The sequence below is a fragment of the Clavelina lepadiformis genome, chromosome 1, assembly GCF_947623445.1.
Source record: "Clavelina lepadiformis chromosome 1, kaClaLepa1.1, whole genome shotgun sequence".
Taxonomy (NCBI): domain Eukaryota; kingdom Metazoa; phylum Chordata; class Ascidiacea; order Aplousobranchia; family Clavelinidae; genus Clavelina; species Clavelina lepadiformis.
Genome location: NC_135240.1, coordinates 14,129,079 through 14,146,721, shown reverse-complemented (window position 1 = coordinate 14,146,721; position 17,643 = coordinate 14,129,079). Strand labels below are relative to the sequence as shown.

At 34.6% G+C, this 17,643-nt stretch overlaps 2 protein-coding genes across 5 annotated transcripts; one reads left to right on the top strand and one right to left on the bottom strand.

The window, feature by feature from the left end:
- Positions 1 to 6,150: 6,150 nt before the first annotated feature.
- Positions 6,151 to 11,526, top strand: LOC143447330 (uncharacterized). Of its 4 annotated transcripts, none has more exons than XM_076947392.1 (10): positions 6,151 to 6,491; positions 6,614 to 6,706; positions 7,120 to 7,239; positions 7,539 to 7,640; positions 8,059 to 8,202; positions 8,471 to 8,566; positions 8,893 to 9,000; positions 9,135 to 9,248; positions 10,729 to 10,827; positions 10,936 to 11,526. In XM_076947392.1, the coding sequence occupies exons 1-10, from the start codon at positions 6,188 to 6,190 to the stop codon at positions 11,223 to 11,225; spliced, it is 1,470 nt and encodes a 489-aa protein (XP_076803507.1). In that variant the 5' UTR covers positions 6,151 to 6,187; the 3' UTR covers positions 11,226 to 11,526. The 4 variants fall into 4 exon arrangements, with proteins under 4 accessions (XP_076803507.1, XP_076803515.1, XP_076803498.1 ...); XM_076947400.1 differs by having other exon boundaries at positions 8,884 to 9,000; positions 10,729 to 10,815; XM_076947383.1 differs by having other exon boundaries at positions 8,884 to 9,000.
- Positions 11,393 to 17,528, bottom strand: LOC143447356 (translation initiation factor eIF2B subunit delta-like). The gene is made up of 11 exons (XM_076947419.1): positions 16,026 to 17,528; positions 15,727 to 15,801; positions 15,519 to 15,608; positions 14,609 to 14,754; positions 13,482 to 13,673; positions 12,879 to 12,981; positions 12,645 to 12,772; positions 12,372 to 12,549; positions 12,115 to 12,295; positions 11,967 to 12,055; positions 11,393 to 11,750 (listed from the first exon to the last, which is right to left on the bottom strand). Exons 1-11 carry the CDS (start codon positions 16,149 to 16,151, stop codon positions 11,628 to 11,630), a joined length of 1,431 nt encoding a protein of 476 aa, XP_076803534.1. The 5' UTR covers positions 16,152 to 17,528; the 3' UTR covers positions 11,393 to 11,627.
- Positions 17,529 to 17,643: the final 115 nt, after the last annotated feature.

Sequence of the window (17,643 nt, the reverse complement as noted above, 5' to 3'; positions counted from 1 at the left end):
TAGTATGACTGAAATAGTTCCCTTAAGAACACGTTAGCAAATAGGTGCAACTTACCGCGTCCCACGCCATCATATACGTTTGAAATAAGTTGGTTCGTTTTTGGACAATTTCCATCAGTGAGTTCATAATCCAACCGGACCAAATCACTAGTGCTTCATTTATTTTATTTTTCGTCTTTACTGTGAGGGACGCAGAAATTGTCCTCACGCAGCTAGTCGCGAACATATCAGCAGTTCATGACAATAATTTCCACAAATTCAATGGACAAAGGTAACAAGGCCTCGAGGGTAAATAGGCTACATGCATTACGGAGCAATCAAGAAAATGTAAAAAAGTTATTAGCCATATTACAAACACGCTTCTGGCGTTATTTATCTCAGCTACGGTCTGTACACATTAGATAACAACGGATCAATAAAAAATTTCTCTTAATTAAATAAACACGTCAAACGCAGTGGATTTAATCGGGAAACGTCATTTCACTTGAATGTAGTATCAATTGAAGCAGAAATATGACTTGTTTTGTGGCAAAGAAAAAAAAACGCAGATATTTACAACGTAATCGGTAACACTAAATTGTCTAAATCATTGCTACTCAACTTTTAACTCGCAGTTATTTCTACTGACATTTTCTTAAATTCATTAGTATATCTGATAAAGTTTCATTGAACTGATAATGTATTTCGGTCACAGAATACAGTAGAATTAAAAACCTATTTCTAAATTGCGTTTGCAATAACATCAGGGTAATCACAATGGCTCACTTCACGGATTTCATTATTATGGTAGGCCTACTGAAACATTTTGGCAGATTTCGTGGCCAGCCAGTTGAGAAGCTCTGATTTTGGTTAATCAATTATTGTGATAAAACCACATCATATCATATGTTTAGTACAGCATCATCACTATCAGATTTCGATTAACTATATATCCAATTTGTGCGTATACGGCGCAATAAAACAACATAGAAAACTAAGAATATGAAAAGAAAAAGCACTGCCGAAAAACTTTACAACTCAAATTAAACTCAGTGCTGGGCAACCTTTTAAAAATAAGTTCACTCACGCTGCCGCTTGTCAGTGAAGAAAAAAAGCGTCAATCGTGATTTTGATCTCCCTTGTAAGAGTGCGCTCGTTCTGCCGCTTAAGTTCTTTTTAGCAATTAAAAAGATGTTTACTCCGGGGAATTTTCAAAAACAATTGCATTCTTGTGTCGCAAGTTTGCATTAGCGCGGTTTAGTTTACCGAGGTCAAGTTGACCCGGGTTGAGTTGGTCGACCACCAAACAATACATATTTAATCGTACAGTAGCTCAGTAGGACCTGACAAAATATGCCATTCTCTATACTGATTCTATACATCTCACGTTTTGTGTTTACTTTCACTAATTATGATGATAAAGTAAATATAACTTTCAAGCAAATAAAGCAAAGTTTTTTTTTATCAACGTATAACATACGAGGACATCTGTACTCAGCAATATGGGAGGCCAAAATAGGGCAGAATTTTTTTAATAGAACCGTCAGTATAAGACCGTTCAAGTGCGTAATGCTGCTCGCATTAATATATTAAGGGGGCTTTATTGAACCATGTCTCTTCACAAAAACAGTTTTGAGGATCATTGGTATTTTTTACATCATAGTTCCAATAAGTGAGTTACACAACATCAAATTTATTATATAGGGTGTTACAAAATCGTTTTGTAGGGCGTTACAAAATTGTACACCATAAATGCCAACTATCAGGCCTATTGCTATTGTACGTATAAATATTAGAATGCATTTCATTTAAAGCATTTTTTGAGGCATAAAAACCAAATTTGCGCTTCTCAAATTTTGTACGTGGAGGTAAAACGTGGGAATTGAGCAAAATCCTTCCGCGTTTGTTTTTGTTATTCATCTTAACAAGTGTTGGAGCAAACATTGCCTTTGTACTCGGCACTGAAAACTCTATACATAGGTACGCCACTGATTTCGTGTGGATACAATTTGCTGTTGGTGCAATCCTCTGTGGATGCAATTTCGTGTGTGTGCAATTACGTTGGGCGCAATGCCATGAGTGCAATGCCACCAAAGAAAATAAATATGTGACAATCGAAACTTGCATAAACGCTAGGGGTTTAAGTCCTGCGAAGACTTTACTCAGTTGAAGGATAAAGACTGTCATTCCATACTATTTTGAATTTGCGCCATGCTTTATTTGTAGGCTACTCGCACACGTTTTGGCATTCTGTGCTTACTTCCTATTCGGCGTTTCTCACACAACTTCACTTCTTGCAATGTGTATACTGTATGTGCGAAGGACAACGATTTGTATCCGTTTGTTTGTTCTGTTTTTGTCGTTTGTTTTTATTCATTTTATGAAATGTGTTCTAACCGTTATAACACAGTACAAAATGCTTAAGAACAATTAATAAACGGGAAAACGTGGCAAAGTGAAAGGGGCTTATACGCTATAAAACTCAGCATGTTGTGAGTGATGGAAGCATGTCTATGATGAAGAAGTTGAGAACTGTGCTCCTCAAACTTAGTTTTGTAGAGAAATGATTTAATAAAACGCTGCAAAACAGTTTTATACAAAAATTTTACTTAATGTTTAGCTTTTCGGTAAAATTTGATGTTGACCTATGCCTATGCCTCTGTTCATAGTTCACAGCGATATAGAGTTATAAAACACGGTTGCTTGACAAGTTCTATACAGGCTATAACTAACTGGGAAATTGCGCACAAGAAAAGCAGATGGTTGAGATTTCAACAAATTGGTTAAGCAATGGGTATAGATAAAAATCTGACAGCATCCAATTTTCAATCTTATAGGTTATGTGCTAAACACAGCGTTCTGCTCAGTCCTGTTCCTTTTGTAACAAGACTTGTGTATGATTGACGGGAAATATGGTGCTATATTAACAGCTAAAACGTTTTTAGATTAGTACAGCTTGGCTAATTTTTTGAAATCGTATAAATAAAATCATAACCTATGGTCTTTATTGGCTCTTTGTGGGACGATTTTAGACTAATGACAAGAATCAAAATCATTTTGTTCTCAAACCGTTGGAATGCAGTCACACATTTCATATCGCCATTACTGTTGACACGGATGTCTTTTTATTATGGTTTTAAGAAAACCAAAAGAGAGTCTGTGTGATTGCTGCGAAAATAGAGAGACTTTATTTACTGTAATTTTTAGACCATTTAGCTGCAAAGTTTACTAAATAAGGATTGTTACCGGAACTTATCAATAATATCCTACTACACCAATGTACAAACGACATGGCCAGTATAATTCCGTCAAAAGGACAAGTTCTCTCAATATACTATGGGTCTTATCCCAGTATTTGTGACTTTTATTCTTTGTTGTTAGAAGAAATAGCTTATATGAAATGCCTTAAAGTTTTTTACTCAGACTCGGAAATTACATGGGCGTCTGCCTTACATAAGATCATGTACAAAAGGCTACGATTCAGATTTTCTGGTGAAAAATGCCTGTATCTACAATTAGAAAACGTGACTGAAAGTGAATGTGCTTATTCTGGTTATAACGTCAAGTAAAAGTATATATATCGCAGTGGATACGTTTTAGAAAATAATAAAGTAGCCACCTATTTTTCATACAATCTAATTTGTTCACCAACACATGGGAACATAGATTTATTTGTGTTCAAATTTACTCAAGCCATCTAATTGCCCCTAAAAGCAGGATTTACCGTGAGCGTGTGACTAATGTATGTCTATATTTGAGAAGAAGGCGGGACAGTTTTTACGTAACTCAGTTGACGCGAAAAAAGAAAACTTCCAATGGTGATACACGTTTTGTAGACGCGGTGTAAAATTTGTTGAAGGCAGGAAAGTCTATTGACACTGAAATGCGCTATCCGGGTTCAATCGTTCAAACTACTTTGTCATTAGAAGTAAGTATATACAGACTTGCGAGATCAGATTTTCGTAACAGTCAACAGCGAAAAGCTGTTTTGATTTGTAAAGGACACAGTTGCAGTTTTTAAACATATATTAGCACAAATCCATTTTATCGATTAATATGCTTTGTTTCACGAGGTTTTTGTTAAGGTTTTTACTTATGTTTTACTTGCATTTTTTGAATGTTGGAAGGATACTAATTTATCATAAAAACATTCAATACAATTCTTATTTTATACAATTTATTGCAGGGCAGGTTAGGCAACTTAATCTGCAGCAAGTAGGATTAGTTTTAGTGTTTCATTTGAAGCGGCAGTGCCCCATATAAACGACAAAGGGAATCCGTAATTTTGTAAAACCATTATCATTCATCACGGTGTGAACAAATACAAAACAGCGAAGATAAATCTCGATAATATAGTTTAAAATTTAGGAGTAAATTATGACTTGATTGTATTTGTTAGCTTCACCAACAAACGTTAATTATGCACCGGTATATAGGGCTAAAGTCAGACTTGTGTGATTTTATTTACTGAAATGCAGTGTGCGAAAAACCGTGATGATGTATTATACGCCAAAGACCGGTAAAACTGGTCTTACTTAAACTCGCAGAACTTGACGCTTCATTCAGATGGGTTTATTGATGGTAGGCCTACAGTGCGATTTGTGTATAGTTAATCTTCATTGTTCAGTGCCGACTTTCAGCCAAGATTAATCCACTTAGCAGCGCAAAGAATTAAATTTATGTACTTGCACGTGATCAAAGTCGAGGTTTTGCCTATGCACAATAAAGCATTTCCTTTATTTTCAAGATATTCATACTAATAGATCAGTGTGTTTTAAATTTTTTTATAAGCTTCTGGACTGCTGTCAACTAATAAGGACAACGCCTGCATCTTCAATCTAACTTATGGAAAAGAAAGTATACATTGTCTGTGAGAAAATTAGTTTGATCTACTTTAACGGCATCATAGCTGAGTAGAAAGCGAAGCCCTTGGGCGTGAAGGCAAGGCGACCGTAGTCAGCACTTGTGATGGTAGTCACGATGGTAGTCATTCGTGATGGTAGTCAGATTTGAAGTGAGGGGCAAGTTCAAAAACAAGTTGGCCTTAAATCAAAGAGTAGTTGTCAGTAACTACACTGGAGAAAAGACTTGCGATATTATGTAATGGTTAAGCAGTTTTTGCCATACAGAAGTGGTGAAAAGCGCGAAGTTCATCGCTAAATTACGATGTAGATAGCGGTTCTTACTACTGTACTTCACAATAAGTGGAAAAATAGGGATGACTCGGGTATTTAGATCAAGTATGGATAGAATGTTTCATGTGGTCGACAAAAAATACTCATAATTATAATTAATGCGTAGTTAAATGTATAACAGGAAGTACATTTTAGCTCACACTAGCTTATCGTTGGTGTATTTATAGTGATTAATGTAGATGCTAACGTGCAGTCTTGGCTGTTGGCCCTAACCTAGTTCGGTACCAGTAATTGTGGTAAAAATAAGATTGCTTTAGCAGTTCATGCATCGTCATACGTGACGTTCCTATGCTGAAAATAAACATTATCTGACCTGTACCTGTGAAATCACAGTACAATACACCTGAAGAAGCAAGCTTATGCTTGCGAAAGCTCGCGTCGAAAAATATAAAGTTAGCCTTAAGAGTGCCAAATTATATCCTGTTTCTTATTTTACTTTGGTTATTTATTTTTACTTTTAACTCTATACACAGACTTAGAAGACAAAAAGTGTGAAGTTAAAAGATGTTGAGTGGAAGGTTATATCTTACCTTTTTCTTTATTTGTAGTAATATATTTAGAGAGTGACTACTTCACTGAAAGTAGGTCACGTAGACCATCGTTAAACATAGGCGGTTAAATAAGGAGAATCGGTATGCAAAAAGTCGATTTCAGCTATTTAAGGTTTAGTTAAAGTTAGATTTACAATTAGGTGAAAATGGTTGATTTAGGTTAGGTTTAAGTTGCTATGTTATAACATTCAAGTTAGGTTAACAACTAACTGTAAAAATATCGTCGAAAGTACGACTTTTCTGGTGAAATAGAGGCAGAGAAAAAAAGCACTTCGAAAATTTTGTTGTTGCTCAGAAATTCCTATTGTTGTGTTGGCCATAAAAATGAAAATACTCAACAGATTAACGAATTTAATGTTTGCTACTCAGCCTGCTAAGAGAGTTAATTTAACATAGACCTATATAGGCTAATATATCAGGCTTAGCTATGTTGCTTATTTTTAGGATGAAATACATCTGAAAATGTATCGCATAGAATTGTATGCTTATTTGCTGGGCGTGTGTTGTTTTGTGCTTCCTTTATCAACCTGCTTTCCCTACAATGCTGTCCTCGATGATCAGATAAACGAAGATATAGGGAACGAAGATCCTTCACTTACATTTCCTCCAAATACAACAATTGAAGCAAAGTCTTATGAATCATACCAAACTACGAAACACCGGGAACCTGAAGTGGACGAAAATTTAGTAGAAAATACAAATGAGCCGAACTTAATACCAAATGATTTTAACCCGGATGATAACAGGACTCAAGAAAGTTTAGAAGGTACTTTGTCACAAACGACGGTAGAAGCATAGGCTATATGTTATTTTACATCACCATTAACTTTTAGCATAAGTAATAGGCCTACATTAAGTGACAATTATGCATAAGTTTAATGTTTTTAGGTGTTACTGAAGACTCTTATCAATCGGATGAAAATCCAGCTTTTAACTACGAACAAGGAAGTGAACCAGATAAGCAAGAGGAAGAGAATTCTGGTATTAAACCAACCGCGGTGATAGTAATAGAAACGTAGCCTATAAATTGCTTGTGTTTGATACCCAACCGCGCTCTACCTTCGTAATGCCTTTAGACGAGTCATTAAGGATGTTTAATCGTGTTCAACTTCAGTGGCCCTGATGAACAGTTCTTAATTATAATACAAGTTAGACAATATAAATCATCAAAAAGACAAATGAAAAATACGTATATCAAACCGAACTTACACAACGGCTAGCTTGAACTGGGGTTTGAGGGAAGAGAAATCATCCCCTGTTTAACCACCTTTCGCAATTCGAGGTTAAAGTTAATGATACCGTACTAGCATAGGCCTATACCATAGGCATAACCGTTGTTGCTAAACACTGCACAGGTTATTATTAAAGTGTTTTTTTTGATACTATATTAATAGAAGATCTCCAGAATAAGATTTCCAGTTTTGAAGATGATGGAATTGATACTATTATTGATGAAAGCCAAGAAAATAGTACTGAAACAACTGAAAGCTATTATGAGACAGCCAACGAAACAGGTGTTGAATAATATAAATTATATAGGCTATATTCGTCTGCCAATAACCTATTAATCAAATTAGTTAACAATTAAGTAATAAACAGAAAATAGTAACGGAAAAAATTGAAAATTCAAACAAGCATATGGCAGATTAATTATTAAGGCAGCAGTTATTTGAGTTTATATTTCAGTTGCCTGAGTGAATGGTTATTGTGACTGCTATTCAATTTACTGAGTTTTTGATTGCGTTGTCCAATAACCTAATAATGCATAGCATATGATGAAGGGATATGATAAAATATGATAAATAATACATAGCATATGATAATTACGAAAATGATGACGGTAACGACATTGAAGACGAAGTAAACGAACGAGCAACCGTCCAAAGCTACAGTGAAACCACTGCCAATCCACAAGGTATGTTGTTTCCACTTTGTGTATAGGTTACTATTAACATTATTTAATATTTCAGAATGTGGGATGACCACATACACATATACTGTTGTTCTTTTATCAGGTCGAAATTTTGCGCCAGCATATTTGTAACATGTGAAAGGTTTGCTACGGAATAAAATTTCCCTCTTGATATATGGGAAGTTAAGTAGGCTACTTATAGCCTAAGGTTATACAGTTATGGAATAGGAAAAGCAATGAAAAGCTTTTTTGCCGTAAGAACCACTGCGTTAGAAGCAGGCCTACAAAAACATAAAATAACCTACTGTTGTCCGCTTTGTTTTATATTTGGAAGAAAAATTTTGTTTCCTGTATAAATGCAACTTCTGTGTGCTGAGACCTCTGTAAAAGCCTAAAACAGGATGAAAGTTTATTATTTTAGAGTCTAAATACAATCCGGAGGACACGTCTTACGAAAGCACCGAGAACAATGACTTGATCTCAGATTTAACAAACAACATCAACAGCCCTACAAGTGAATCAGCAACTCAAAGCTACGACCAATTTAATGCATCAAATAATATTGGTAAGCCTATTGTATAGGCCATGCTTTTTCAAAATAATTTAAGCCTGGAAGCTTTCTTTGCGCGATACTTGTTGATGTAACCGCTCATCAGGCATTTCTGTGTATATACAGGTCTATTAAAACCAAGCTATCAGCAAATAGATTTGATCTATTAACAGCTATTATTTTGAACTAGCAACTATAAACTTTACTTCCTTCACCAGTGTTTTCACGTCAATTTTTAGAATCGGTAAAAAAATTTGCTTTATAAGATACTGATTTATTCCAGAGGACACTTCGAACGATTATTATTCAAACGATTTTCTACTCAATCAAGACGGTGGTGAACCAAATAACAGATCAAATGATTATAATAATAACGAAGGTCAAAACCTTGTTGTATTTACATAAGCTATATTGCATTTGATCAGCAAACATTATTTGTATAACACCAAAATAAATTAAAACTTTTTGATTTAGAATACGCTAAACATCTAACTTTAGATTAATGTTTTTAAAACTTTACTTGACGTGATGATATCCATTATGCTAATTCATGCTTTTAAAGTTAACAAAATATTTAAACTAGAGGTTTGCTTACCAATAGAATATGGGTACTAAGCTATAATTTAAATCACAAAATTATTAAAAGTTTGAATATTGTATACAATTTATAGTATATCTCATAAACTGTTTTTCTAGGAACTGAAGAAGGTGGTGATTATGAATATAACAACAATGAGTTGGTGTTTCTAACCGATGAAAAGATTGAAAACAATGAAACAAAGGGTTACGATAGTATTGCAACAAACGGCGAAGGTAAATTAGCTCAATCATTATCTAAATGAACTAAATAGTGATCGGAAAGAGAAATGTGAGACACCTGGTTATACTTTTTTGTGATAACATGGTTTATTAATTAAATGTCTTATATTAAAACTCTACTGCCTCAGATGGAGAAGGTGACGATTATGAATATAAAAACAATGAGTTGGTGTTTCTAACCGATGATAAGATTGAAGAAAATGAAACAAAGAGTTACGAAGATATTGCAACAGACGACGAAGGTAACTCTGCTTAATTATTGTCGAAAATAAAATAAAGGCAGCATCTATTTCACTTGCTGTCGGTTACCAAATTTGGAAAAAGCTAATTTAGTAAACAGTTAACAGTTTACACAATTGATATTTTCCTACTTCGGTAACTGGCGACCGATGAAGTTGACGCTTATCTTACCGGCCGCCATTTACCGAAGTAGGAAAATACGAATACGGTAAATGGAAGTTATAGGTTAGTCTGTGAAATGAAATGTAAGCAAATTTTCAACCTAAAATGACATACTAAATTTTCCAAACTTTAAGTTAACCTAAAACTAATCTCCTCTGACCAAACCTCTCACTTCTCGTGATAACTACTAAGCCAGGCTTAGTATTAAAATATTGTTGTCTAATATCATAAATATTAACATTATCATAAATATTAGGCAACATACTTCGAATTTTTTTCTTTATTGTGTAAAGATAATTCATATGCTACCCACTTCAGAAAAATCTTTACAATCCGATGTTCAAAGCTCTTGCAATTTAAAAAAACATCAAAGTGGTTCAACAATTTCCATTATTAAGTACAGGCGATTGAAAAAATCTTGTCACCATAAACAAGATGGCGGCCGTAAATCGGAAAAGGTCTGTTGAATTAAATAATAATTTTCAACTGAAAATGATATAACGTACTATTTTTTCCAAACTTTAAAATTGTTTAAAACTAATTCGCTCCGACTCAAACTCTCACCGCTCATGACTTAAGACGGCAAATACCTCAACATAATTTTAAATAAAAAGTCTAAAATAAACAGGATGCGAACCCCAAACCTAAAAGCTCCACCATACGGGCCCATTCGCTAACCACCATGCTACCGGTTTTGTTTTTTCCCTCGTACAAAACGAGAATAGTAAACCTATCAAAAAATATACCGGTCAAAATATTGCGATTTTAGAACTTCAGTAAACAGACCTGGGTGCAATAATCATTTGGTGCAAACATCTTTTATTGATTAAATGCGTTATATTAAGACTCTGTTGCCTCAGATGATAAGCAATTTAATGCAAGACTTGGTGGGGACTAGGTAGCATTTTTGGCAATGACCAAAACGAAAATGAAAGTAAAACTACATAAGAAAGAGTCTATAATGCTGCATGTCGACATGGGTTGAAAAGCACAATTTACAGAAAATCCCTTCGTATTATAGGCATTGCTTTCTACCTTATCTTGCAACTAGCCTACAAACCTTGGCCAATCACATAGTCAATATAATATGAGCATGTTCGCCTAGCCTGTAAAATGATAGTTGCAAAATTGAAATACGCTCCAGTCTAAAAATTGCTAGTTTTTTAACTGTGATTTTAATCCTACCTAAAGATCCATCATCCACGTTATTATCAGGGCTGTATTGCGAGTTCCGAGTAGACAGTAATGTGTATTTTACAGTGGGCCTGTTTCATTATGTCATTTTTCCATATAAACGTTTTATAAAACATTTGTTGTAAGAGCTTACGGTTGAAAATGAATCCGAAAAATTCTTTCCTAACGACAATGACGAGCAATCCATATATGATTCCGATGGGGCCAATTATGGTGAGGATAAAGGTAACCGCATATGGATTTCATTTTTGTATCCAGAAACAAGAAAAATGATCATGAAATATCATGTTGGTTAACAAACGTTACATGTTGCTTCAATTAAAACCATTTCAGATGAAGAAATCAAAAACACGTCCGATGATAACCAGGTTGTAAATGAAGAAGATGCTCTGACGCTGCAAAAAGAAATTAACAAGATGGTGGAATACTCGAGTTTAAGCCCGATGTGGATATTTTCATTTTTTTTAATTCTCATCGTGATTTTCATTTTACTTTATTGTGGCAGTTTAGGAAATTGTTTTAGGTATGTTATTGGGGCTTATAAGGAGTTTCACGGGCGACAGCGGGCTCGTAGGCGTGATGGGTATACCTTAATGCCACAATCCGACACCAAATGTGCTTGAGTTAACTTATAAGAAGTTTTAATTGTAGTACTGAACCGTATTGAACTTTTACTGCTGAAAGAAAATGTACTGTAAAAAATGCGTTCAATTTTACATCTAAAGTAGCCTACATTTTCTTGATACTGGATATGGTACGCGAATGTAGCGACAATGTTACTCAATGCATGACAATTTTGGTTGTTGATTTGTATTAAACGCTATACACGACCTAACAACCAAGTTTTCGCCACGTATGCGCCTTCACAATTATTAGCGGAAATTGTTGTCCGCTTTCTTTCGACTAATATAATCATACGACCAACTCGTTTCCATACTACATTTCCAGCAGGCCCAGTTCACAAAATTTTTAAACACCGTGTACAGTAAAACAAAGCAAATTTCAAAGAGAATAACAAGCCACTGTCACGTATCGAAACTTCGCACCCGAAGAACAACAGGGACTGAGGTGCAAGGAAGCATTCCGAGTTCAGTGACAACCATGGCCATGTACTGCGGTGGCGTAACGTCGTATGTCAAATAAAGAACCTAAATTTTTAAAAAACGATTATTCAAATCGACCACTAATCTACTATCAACAAGGCTGCAAAGAGATTTGATTAGTTATTATCATGTCTGGTTAAGTTACTCTTACAAGGAAAGATAGCAATTAATTTGTTGCCTATAAAATGTATAATTAAAAAATGTAATGCACTAAAATGTATAATTCCCGAAGAAAGTAGCAGCCTATAACAAGAATATCACCTTTAATGAATCTAGATTTTTATACGCATCTTCTTTTATTAATGGGCCGCTAGATGAACCATCGGTCGCAAGCAAGTCACGCGGGTCACCTACACAAACAGTGAAGCTGAAATGATCGAAAAACAGGGAAACGGAAATGTTAACTTACCTATTTCATTGTTCACAAAAGAGTCGGTTTGCACCCGTTCGCAAAACTTATAAGCTTCACAGCAGACGATAACAGGCACACCTCGAGCTTTCGCTGCCATCGAAACTAGCGAAGTACCAACGGAACCCATTACATAACCGTTGGAGAGAAGGCCGTGTGCACCAAGAAATACCTTGGTTACCTGAGTTATATTGCAGATTACCTGATGAAAATTCTTCCATCATACCTGGCATCTCATAAATTACAATAGAGCTTACCTCTGGCATGATGTAGGAAACGGCAGATATAAGTACATAAGAGCATTTTATGCCAGCCCGGCACAAGTGTCGCAAAGCCCTTATACCAGATAATTTTGGACGACCATCCACAACAACTACTCGGAAGTTTCGTCCGGTTTTGAATGCAGCATTGAGTACATGGATGATTAATGAAGAACTGGAATGATGATGAATATTACAATTTTTGAAAAACATTATGTTGTCACTTTACTATTCCACTGAGTTATGTTTTGTAAAAAACAAAGCGCTTACCTGCCATATATCATTACAACGTCACCATCACTAATTTTGGAACAAGCTGAGTTTGATATTGCTTGCTTTGCAAGCGTAATGTTAACGTGAACAAAAGCTTGCAGGTCGGAAATCAACTCTTGTTTTGCCTAAAAACAGTTGTATCATCATCAAGGAGGTAAATATTTATCTGGCTATAATTTGCTAATGGATATCAATGTTCCAAATTATCTTGGTAAGTTTAACAACATTTACCTTATCATCACTCATGTCACTTGGAATTTTAGTTATTTTGATTTTCATGTACTTAATAGCGCTTCCCATGGATACTGAAAGAGGTCTGCATTGGTTTAAAAAGCTGAAAAAAGTGAAAAACAGCAATGTTTAAAAATCACAGCCTGATACGCAAATTCTCCATCAAATGCCCAAAATATTCCTTGATGGGATTCCCATCGTGGATTTTTTTAAATTGTTCCTCACAGTGATACACAGAAAACATGCTGTGATATGGCCCTGAAGGAGGCGTATGGGTTTCAAAAGGGGGTCAATTTCTTTCTTTATGTTGTAAAATTATTAAAAATGCAATTACTCAAAAATCGTGCATGGGGATCCCTGACATTTTGCATGTGAACTAGGCTTGTCTGATATTATAAACACATATCTCCACATCCCATCAACTGGAACCTTGAAACATGCCAGCAGCTAGGGGAATTCCCAGTTTAAAAATCAAAACCAACCATGGTTCCCTCTGATTGGTATAAACAGGTTTCTTAAAGCCATATGTAAGATTCTAACAGAATCAGAGAAATCTTATTTTTTGACCCATATGCCTCCTAAACATCTGTGTTTGCTAGGTACCTTATAGCTGGTTTAAGTTTAGACTCCAAATGTCTGGCCAACTCTTTCTGTGGTGGAGTTTCGTAATCAGCAATAAGATGACAGACTGCATTCATCAAAGCTGCACACCTTGCATTGGAGCCTGTAATTATGCCCTCAGCATATTGTAATCCGAGTTTAATTATAGCTGGATGAATACCGGTGGAGCCAAATCTAAACATACCACTGTATATAAGTGCAGTACTGTAATACAATATTGAGAAAATTATGATACATGAATGTGATCTCACAACAATGGTGGAACAACCAAAACAGATGATACATAGTGCACCCCAAAAGTCAATATAGACTTCTTTTTTTTAAGTACCGTTTGTAGAAACTTTAGACCAGTGTCATTTTATAACGCTGGCTTCGAAGAAGGTTTGTTGGCATATAAATCAAACAGATCAGTTTTAAAGTGCGCAAGAATTTGACTAGTGATTTGGTATCAGTTTTTTACACGGTTTACCAAGTGCCATTAAAACAACATTGCAAATTTCTGCCTGGAAAGAAGTTTTTCGGTCTCTGATGTCAGCCAACGCAAATATGGAAAGATTTATGGTTTTCACACTGGTTCATTGCGTTCAAATATTTACTTAATCCATAGCAAATTTTTGGAAACAAGCTCTGTTACTGCAGCGAGGTTGTAGAAGAGATGTTGCAAAACATAGATGAGCCCTACGTTAGAAGGTGACTGAAAGTCGTTAAAAGTGGAGATTTCAAGTGGAGGTATTCAAAAACTAATGGGAAACCTCACAAATAAAACTTCGATGACTCCTTTCTTGTTGTTAAACATTTGGATAAACTTAGTTTTCTGGGTAATTTTTAAGAGAGTATATAAAGGTGTATACTGAATTTTGGAACACCCTTACACCATGCATGTATAATTGAAAACAGTATATTCATGCAGTCTGAATTTTGAACTCTGCTTTTTTTATTTCATTTTGTACAATTGTACATTGCATTCCTAAATTTCCACTCCTGTTATCTTATTATACGGTTAATAAACTGTTGATGGTAAATTAACCACGTTTTCCGTTATTTAACATTGATGGTACAACGTAAAAAGCAATTGACGCAACCTAGTTCAACAGATCAAATTCACAAACCCAATGTCTTTTGTAATTGACACACTCCTTTCATACTGATGAAGATGTGAAAACAAAGTGACTTTTTTATGGCCTTCAGTTCTCTGTGGGACTTGTTGCTTTTCTAACTTTTTGGCAGCTTTCTTTTGTACTTTTGGGTCATCAACCTTTGTGTAATATACATATTTAAACATAAAATATTATTTTGAAACTATAATTAGTAAACATTGAAAAGCAGGAATAGATTAGCCAAAATGTTTTCATAATACACAGTATAAATTTACTTGCATATCATCAGTATTGAGAATGTATGTGACAGATATGAAAGGTTTGCTACATGTGTGTATAAAAATAATTTGGCTATTTTATTTTTGCTTCGAATTACAAGTTGCTCCAACTTTCACGCACTGTCGTAAACATTACTAACTTAACTCCAGCAAACATATACTTTAAATTTATAACAAGCTTTAACTGCAGTTTTTGCAACATGCTAAAATTATTTAATTATTTTCAGAGAAACACTACTTTTAATTTCAAACTGAAAATTGCTATGCAAGGTAAAATGCTGCAGGTGTATAAGTTCAACAAAGGATATGAATTTGATGCAATATGAAAGGCATTGCATGTTAGCCATATCACAAGTGCAGGAATTATATCCACTTTTATGATGATGAAGCATTTTTACGGATAGTGGTATGGGTAAATAACACAAACTTACAGATATGAATGAAAGTATTTGTTAGTCAATACTTTAACAAGAGCAGTTACCAAATATATTTATTCAAACTTAGACGTACTGGTTTTAAAGTTAGAGCATAATGCCAGCAAAGTGAATCACTATTAGTTATTATGTTGAAATTAACATTTCAGTAATTATCTAATTATCTATCTAAAGGTCAAACGCGATAAAGTTTCCTAATTCTATCAAAACCTGAAGATTGGCAGAAACTTGAGGACCCTTTGCCTTGTTGCTCTTTGCCTGCTCCTCTTTCTTTAAGGTTTTTGCGGCCCTCTCTGCTTCCTATTTGCAATTTTACAAATTGTACCATGCAAATATAACAAACACTTCGACAGTTTTGTCACTCCATAAAAATTGAAACACACATAATACAAAATCACACAAAATTACATAATTTAACCTGCTTTGCCCTTCTTTCAGCTCGTAATTCTGCTTTAGACTTAGGAGCCACAGCTCCATCAAACTGTTGAACACTCTACAGAAATTAAAGTAACACAATGTATATACATTCCAAAAATAAAGCTGATTTTCAAATCCATACAAAAATGAAACAGAAAACATTGAGAATGGTTATAGGTAGTTTGAAACAAAACATCTGATTAATAAAACGTTTTCTAATGAAACGCAAGCATTGAAGCAGTCTAGTGATACTAATTCCAATTCCTACTCTCATGCAGATGATCTTTTTGATTTCCTAACCTGTTGCTGCTGGGATTTGCTGGAATCTCCTTTATTGGAAATCTTCTCTTTTCTTCTTTCTTTTTTAACCGATTTCTTTACAGCTTTGTTTGCTTTACTTGGGTCACCAACATCAGCAGATTGCATTGTTCAGTTAGCTCAGTTAACCACTGCTGTAGTTAAATTATCCAAATAAAATTTGAAACTTTAATGATAGGGTTAATTGAAAAGGCATCTGATATCATCACAAATGAAGAACTCTAAATATAATACTTCTTCTTTTTCACGTGTCATATCTGATCCAGACTTAGGCCCTCGTGGTCGTGGACATGTTTTTCCATTTGTCAATTAAAAATTTGTATAGTAGCGGAGTGAAGTAGGGATAGTTTGGATATCAATAATATTTACTATCCGGATAACGGATATATCCAGAAATTTCTGTTCTAGCTAACCAGATTACAAGCGGTAAGCACAAAGCAACCTTTTTATCCTAATTTCTAGTGAAACATAATGTGTCGATTGTAAAAACGTTCAAGTATGGCGTAGTTTTGTTATGAAAAAACCTCATGTGTCCAAAATTTCACAAATTCTTAATGTTTATTTGTAGTTTTTTTACATTTAGTGAATTCAGAAGTGTACAATCGATCTCAAACTAGTTTCTTTATAAAACCGTCCAGTCCTCTGCGCATGATGCTTCTTGCGCATTTCAATCGATTTGTGTATTGTTTGTAACATAATAGAACAAATTCCTTCAACATTTAATGTCTTGTAGAGTCTAATAGAGGACAAAGAGCTGTAAATTAAGTTCAACATGGAGTCAAACACCACTTTTTTACTGGTAGACTTTTCTGTTTCAGAAAACAGAGGAGTTCAAAATTTGCTAAAAAGGCATAAAAAGGGAAAAATGCACAAATAGCCTTACGCATTTGTTATCTGTTTAACTGACAAAATTTTTTCCGAAAATCAGATAGCTAAAATTGCTTCGTTTCATTGTTAAACCGATATCCGGATAGTACAACCCTAGAGCGAAGATATTTCTTTAGATTGTTAATAAAAATAAAAAGATGTTTTATGTGTGCACGTTTTCCCTATAAAATCTTTCTGCAGAACACTGTGCGTTCTAGTTTTCCTTTTCTCATGATGTGGCCAAAGAAGCTTGTTTGTTGTCTCATGATATTGTTCGGTAGAGTTCAAAGTTGACCGGTTTGAGCTAGTACTATGGCTCATCTGGGAGATTCTCTGTATTTTGCGAAGTAATTACATATCAACTGCATTTAGATAGATTCTTGTTGCCTTGATTAGCATCCATGTTTTACATCCATATTCTAGGATAAGAAGAATATACTGTAGTGTGACAACACTCGTTTCCTGGTTGTAAATTGCAAGTTATTGTTTTGAAGTATATATGCAATGTCTTGAAAGGCTCTTTTTGACTGAGCAATGCTTGTTTTGATCTCCTTTTTGCTTCTACTATCATCTGTGATAATAGATCCGAGATATTATAATACCAAATAGATTCAAATATATATATATATAGCAAGAAAACAAAGACTTAAAGGCTTTAAAGCAGCCATGCTTTAAACTACAGCCTTTTTGAGAACACAAGATGTTACATGCTGCAATGTCCTAAAAATAAGCA

What these genes read in the sequence shown, in the direction of transcription:
- LOC143447356 (XM_076947419.1), bottom strand. Translation starts at nt 16,151, where the DNA reads ATGCAATCTGCTGATGTTGGTGACCCAAGTAAAGCAAACAAAGCTGTA. An exon ending in CTGAAAGAAGGGCAAAGCAG is followed by an intron (nt 15,609 to 15,726) that starts GTTAAATTATGT and finishes AATTGCAAATAG; the next exon opens with GAAGCAGAGAGGGCCGCAAA. An exon ending in GTGACATGAGTGATGATAAG is followed by an intron (nt 12,773 to 12,878) that starts GTAAATGTTGTT and finishes AACTGTTTTTAG; the next exon opens with GCAAAACAAGAGTTGATTTC.
- LOC143447330 (XM_076947383.1), top strand. Translation starts at nt 6,188, where the DNA reads ATGTATCGCATAGAATTGTATGCTTATTTGCTGGGCGTGTGTTGTTTT. An exon ending in TGAGACAGCCAACGAAACAG is followed by an intron (nt 7,240 to 7,538) that starts GTGTTGAATAAT and finishes AATAATACATAG; the next exon opens with CATATGATAATTACGAAAAT. An exon ending in TGATTATAATAATAACGAAG is followed by an intron (nt 8,567 to 8,883) that starts GTCAAAACCTTG and finishes CTGTTTTTCTAG; the next exon opens with GAACTGAAGAAGGTGGTGAT.